Genomic DNA, 6,394 nt, shown 5'->3' with positions numbered 1-6,394 from the left:
CCCTCCAGAGCCACACTGGGCAGTGATTTAAGCCCAGTTTAAGACTCTGTTCACTGGAGGGTTCAGAGAATGGGAGGGCAAAGCAGGTAAAGACCCCTCAGTGCCACCAGAGAACTGCTACAACCCCACCCTCCCCCTGCTCAGACACAGGAATGTACCCACATAGACTCCTGAATCAGCTGGATCCTCACAGATGTGCTGCTGGAAAATGAGGTTTCCTTTTTTTTTTTTGAAAGAACAGAACACAATAACTGGGGAGTAATTTGCCCTTATTATATTTAATGGAACATTCTATCGATTAGATCTAATAGGATATAATTTTATAGAATGGGAACAAAAATATCGTGTGTTTATTTTAGATGCAGAAGCCCATCAACCATAAATATTTTATTGGCATCCATGGCAGATGAGCCATTGGAGGTAATTCAGGCAGTTTTGCAAACAAAAGAAAATAAAAACATTGTACCAAACAGCAGAATTATGGGGGGGGGGGAAGGTCTGAAATCTTTCAGTCATTTTTAAATTCATTTTCTGCAAAGCAGATCCAGTTATTAGGTAAATCAATGTAAGATGTGTGGCTATTTTAAAAAAAGAAATTACATTTTTTTCAAAGCTAAAAATCCTGAGCCTGATGGCACTGAGAGTTGGCAGCGAGCATGAGGTGTGGTAGGAACAAGATACACTTCCTCACTCCCTAAAACAGCATCAATTCTTGTTTCCAGCCCCTTAAAAATACAGAAAAGCAGATCTTGGGAATCCCAACCGAAAGAAGTTTAAGTTGGAGGCTTTCATAACGTTTCCAGGGAACTACTGGGAACATCATTCTTAGTTTTCAGCATTTCCACTCTGGGGAATCTGTCACTGATCATCAAATCCCAGACTGGTTTGGGTTGGAAGGGACCTTAAGGATCATCTCATCCCACTCCCTGCCATGAGCAGGGATGCCTTCCACTAACCCAGGTTGCTCCAACCTGGCCTTGGACACTCCCAGGGATGGGGCAGCTTCTTTACCTTATCTGAGGCTGGGACAAGGCAAACCAGGGCAAAATTAAAGTCACCCCCCAGACAAATGTGCACTTTCCTTGTTAAGATGAACAGCCCTTAGAAATAAAATACTGAGGAATATTTGATGTCCAAGAATCTGAACATACAGCTCTGGAAGTTATTTATTACAAAATATGAATTCCACATACAAGGAGGAACAGAGGGAAGCAGGAATTTTTAGTGCCTGTTTCCAGCTGGCCATCCCCAAAACACACCACTGTCCCCTTCCCAATCCATCCACTCATCTGAACATGAATGTCCTCTAAACACATTAGGAATGATGGATTCATTTTGCCTCTGCAGCACCTGATATCCAACAGAGCCCTCCTTCCCCTCACTCCCATTAAAACACTGCTCAAACTATGCACCAGTACAGAACACATGACCTAAATTTTAAGATCCATATGAATTACTACATCCCACAGGATTGGGAATGTAACATAAGCTGCCTGAGATCACACAGTAAACCAATACAACCCCCAGAAGCACAAGTTCACTCTGTTTCTAGATCTGAGTAATCTTAAAAGTGCACCCTCAAAAAACTTGAAGGGTGGTTCCATACTATAAACTATTCATAGTTTAGAATGTAAAATATATACTGCCAGATATAAAATAGGAATTGCCAAATTTTAATGTTTGATTTGAGTTCTCACAGCTGAGAGCAGAGGTCCCACTGCACTCACTACAAACCACTGCCAAGACAAAAAACATTCCAATGCCTTTAAACTGACCGAGGGTAGGTTTAGATGAGATTCTGGGAAGGAATTCTTGGCTGGGAGGGTGGGGAGGCCCTGGCACAGGTTGCCCAGAGAAGCTGTGGCTGCCCCATCCCTGGAATTGTCCAAGGCCAGGTTGGAGCAACCTGGGCTAGTGGAAGGTGTCCCTGCCCATGGCAGGGGGTGGAACTGGATGGGCTTTAAGGTTCCTTCCAACCCAAACTGTTCCATGATTCTGCCACTCCTTCTCCAACATTCTCTCTCTTCCTTGAAAGCAAAAGATGCCAAAGAAAAGATGTGTTATTCCCTATTCCTGTGCAACATCCCCCCTCCCTGCCTGGGCTCTCTCTGAAATAAATAAGCCACATTCCTCCCTGTGAATCAACTGAAGTCAGTTTGTTTACACCAAAGATTAATTTGGCCTTTTTACACAAACGAACAAAACCCAGGAAATTCAAAGCCAGAGCCTCAGTGCTGCCAGAACGTGGGTTTAGCCTTTAATAAGCTGAGCCTTTATCACTCTGCAAACCATGTTCCAAAGGCAGATAAGCACCAGGAAAGTGCACAGCAGGACACAGCCTGAGAGCCAGTCAATAGAGATCCCATTATTAACCTGTCAATACCCAACTGTCCCAGCAGCACAACAACTGCTGATACACAGGGGGGGCTCAAGGGAGAGTTAACCCTCCTGGGTCAGGAATCTGCCCTTGCTGATGCAAACAGGATTTTTCCAAGGGAAAGGATTAGCACACACCTAATGCCACCCTCGTGCCAACACAAACTCTGTGGGACAGGAGGAAGGGTTGCCACAGTGAGGGGGATGTTCAGTGCAAATAGGATCAAAAATGAAGAAAAACGTGAGTTACAGTGAGCCTGAAGGGTAGAGAATGATGGAAAAAGTAAAAACTCTTCCCTGGGAGGGTGGAGTTGCCCAGAGAAGCTGTGGTTGCCCCATCCCTGGAAGTGTCCAAGGCCAGGCTGGAGCAACCCGGGATACTGGAAGGTGTTCCTGCCCATGGCACAGGGTGGAATAAGAGGAGCTTTAAGGTGCCTTCCAATCTAAAGTGTTCTGTGATCCTGTGAAAATGCAGAAGAGCTGGATGTGTGGGAGATGGGATGGACAGAAACACCAGTGCCAAGAGCTGTGGCAAAGCAGCACACGGAGATTTAAAGCCGCTTTCTGTGGGAGGGAAAAGAGAAGGTCTAAAAACACAGGAGAGAAATCTTTGGAATAAATGCACACCAGAGAGTAAGGTCACAGCTGAGAGTAAGAAATGGGCTGTCTCCTGCATGATGAACACTGCAATTCATTTACTCCACTGAGGAATGACAGCTAATTATTCCAAATTTCCACGTCATAAATAATTTACGTGCAAGAGCCTGCAATATGCCATCAATCAGGGAGCATGGAAACTGCATTCCTGAAAATGATGCCATACCCACAAATGGACTGAAAAGTCCCTGCTTCAACAGGGAGACCTGGTACAAGCTTAAAGAACAGGATGTACCTTTAACCACTGCAATGCTTTGGTTCCTCAGCCCTCTCACAGTAACTTAAAACAGTACAAACACATTAAAAAAATCAAACAATAATCAGGGATAAACCCTACCCCCTCTTTCCTCCATTACCTTCATCTATTCACTTCAACTGTCCTCAACCTTCACATCATTCCTTCTGTCCTTTTCCATCTTTTTCAGCCACAAAGGTCACCTCTCCAATTTTACCCAGGACTGCATCAACTCCATCATTCCAAAGTCATCAGATCCAACCCCAGCACCTTTTGGTCACCCCCAGTTTATCTTCCTGAATGCAGCTGCTCACCTCCAAAGCACAGACACAGACACAGCTCCTCCACTGACTCCTCATGCTCCAAATTCCTACAAAGAATCCTAAAATTCCCCACTGTGGTTCAGGAGTGTGTTTCTCCACACAATCATATCCAATTTAAATTTCCTTTGTACTTCACACCCCACCCCACTGCTGCTGCTGGGAGTACCTCTGCCCCTACATTCTGCCCTCCAAATTAATTGTTTCATCTTTATGATCTAGTTTATAACCCTAAAACTTTCCAAGTGAAGGGCTTAAAGCCAGGCTTTGACATTTGAGCTACAAGCCAGGCTCTGGTTAACATCAGCATAAGGAATATGTGCCTGTAAATCCCAACATTGGACTGTGTAAGTCAAGGTACTTCATACAAACATTCTCTCCCTCCCCTGAGACAGAAAGAAAACAGGAGGTGCAAATGGAACACAACAGTGAACAAATCAAACAAAATTCCTTTCCAGAGCTCAAGGAGTGTTTGGACAATGCTCTCAGGCACAGGGTGGGATTCTCAGGGTTATTCTTTGTAGAGCCAGGAGCTGGACTTTGATGATCCTTGTGAGTCCCTTCCAAGTCAGGATATTCTATGATTCCATGAAAATATAAAGTTTTAATTCAGGAATGAAAGAGGAAGGTGTGCAGCAGGTCCCTGCAGAGGCCCAGCCAACACTTTTGAGCAGAATGAAGCACCAGATTTCGACGTACGGTGACAGTGCCCTGGCTCTGCAGGACTGCAGGGCAGCCAAAGAAGGGTTAAAGAATTAAGCCATGTTTCCTTGTGAGGCTCCATTAAGCAATACAAGTGAGTCTTGTGTAAAAGGATTTTAAGTTCAGCGTTACAAGTGCTGGTAATGAAGAGGATGCAGGCTGGAAATGTCAGCTGATCCATAAAGAAGCGCCGCGGCAAAGATTTATCGCCCTCGCATCGCTCTGCTCCAGCACTCCTCCTGAATAATGAATGCTTTTTACATTCACATTTGTGTACAAAACCCATTTGCACAACAGAGAAATAACTCTGGAGGTAGGGATAGATCCTTCCTAATCCCTCACTCAGGCTCCCTGCACTAAAGAGCAGCTCTGCTAAGGAATCCATCAGTGCTATCCCATGTATCACCGCTCCAGCACCTTCCCTGTCCCACACTGTGTCACCCAGCTGACTTCTGCACCAAAAAAAGCAGCAAAAGCACAATTTATTTTGCAATAACACAGTGTAGTGATGGAGCATTAACTAACATTAAGATTAATTGCTCTGAGCCTGTGAATCATCCATTACTAATCCCTGGGATGAGGCCACGCAGCTGAATAACAACTTGTAGCTGGACTGGTATTAAAATCTTCCCAGTCTTGCCTTACAGTCAGGGTCACAAAATGTTTATTCATTTCTACAGGAGATTTCTTGATAGAAAAAGAGAAATATTGCAAAGAAAGATGAATCAATTCAGAGATGAACAAGTCAGCTTCTCTCTAGTCACCACATCCCTTCACAGTCCCACTGTGCAGTACTTGGAGTAAATGAAGCTTTCAGGCAGTTTACACCTGATTGCAGGTGGGGAAGGGTCCTGGGCTCTGCCCAGGGTATGAGCACATTCCCAGAGAGTAAAGTCACATCTGGAACTCACAAGCTGTTTGTGTATCAAAGCACTGAGACAGTGCTCAGCAGATATCAAATGCTGCAGCTCCCCACAGCTTTTGTTTGGAAATAAGAGCGAGATCACCTCCAACCTCAGCTACTTTATGAACCCACATAATGTTTTTCTGTCTAGTTACAGCTTTTTCCTTTGGCTCTTGTTCCCAAACACTCTCCCCAGGTAAGAGACACCCACCAGTTTCCATCTCTGCTCCGGAATAGCGCTGATATCCACAGGATGACGCTCTATTACATTGAGGAAACGGGCCTCGGGGACAGCAATAGCACAGATTACATGGACCCACCTGGGGAACAAAGCAAAGAGACAAATCAGAGTCTGCCATTAGTTGAATTAAATGCTCAGGAGGGCAGTTAACATTTCCCTGCCTCCCTCAGCATCAAGGCATATTTATATGGGTTGGCAGCCTTGGCAACGTTACCGACTGTTAATTACGGTCGCACGAGGTAAATGTCTCTGCAACAACAGGGATCAACCTGCTTGTGCATCTGATTTTGCAGGATACTAAACATTCTCTGAGAAGACTTTTCTCTGAGAAACAACCATGATCAACAAGTGTTCAGAACTTCTGCTATGGAGCACCTGGTGTGGTGTAAGACAGCACAGTCACTCAGGCTCGTCCTGCCAAGTGCAGAGCTGTCACCTCCAGAACACCAAACCTTGCTGGTACACTGAGCATTAAGACCCAATTCACAACAGCAGGAGATTGGATGGCATGTGGGAGGAAAATATCCCAAAATACAACACTCACCGCCCATCAGTGGTCATCTGAAGAGCTCCTCCCCTGAGATTGCACAGGCAACATTCCTGCAGGAACACAACTCCTTCAGAACCGATGGGAAAGCTCGGCCCATCTCCCCCCAGGAATGACTACACCCCATCTGGGATGTCCCAGGCACACTGAACCCTCCCACCACCCATCTCTGGAGAAGTATCTGGCTGGGCTACATCCAGCTGGGATCTGGTCACTTGTGGTGTCCCCCAGGGATCACTGTTGGGCCCAGTTCTATTTAATATCTTTATTGATGATCTGGATGAGGGGATTGAGTCCATCATCAGCAAATTTGCAGATGACACTAAGCTGGGGGGAGTGTTGATCAGCTGGAAGGCAGGAGGGCTCTGCAGAGGGACCTGGACAGGTTGGATCCATGGGTTGATTCCAACAG

General features: G+C 45.5%; 1 protein-coding gene across 1 annotated transcript in view; it reads right to left on the bottom strand.

Annotated features, from left to right (window-relative positions):
- KDM4B (lysine demethylase 4B) overlaps positions 1 to 6,394 on the bottom strand; it is an 80,827-nt gene that overhangs the window by 10,009 nt on the left and 64,424 nt on the right. Inside the window, exons 16-17 of the mRNA XM_029963878.1 lie at positions 5,980 to 6,035; positions 5,382 to 5,514 (exon numbers count right to left, since the gene is read on the bottom strand). Coding sequence (XP_029819738.1) covers positions 5,382 to 5,514; positions 5,980 to 6,035 — 189 coding nt within the window. The remainder of the gene's footprint in view (positions 1 to 5,381; positions 5,515 to 5,979; positions 6,036 to 6,394) is intronic.

This window comes from Manacus vitellinus, unplaced genomic scaffold, assembly GCF_001715985.3.
Source record: "Manacus vitellinus isolate BGI_N305 unplaced genomic scaffold, ASM171598v3 scaffold_64_pilon, whole genome shotgun sequence".
Lineage (NCBI taxonomy): Eukaryota > Metazoa > Chordata > Aves > Passeriformes > Pipridae > Manacus > Manacus vitellinus.
Note: the sequence above shows the minus strand (reverse complement) of the source record. Positions and strands in the feature narration are given on the sequence as shown.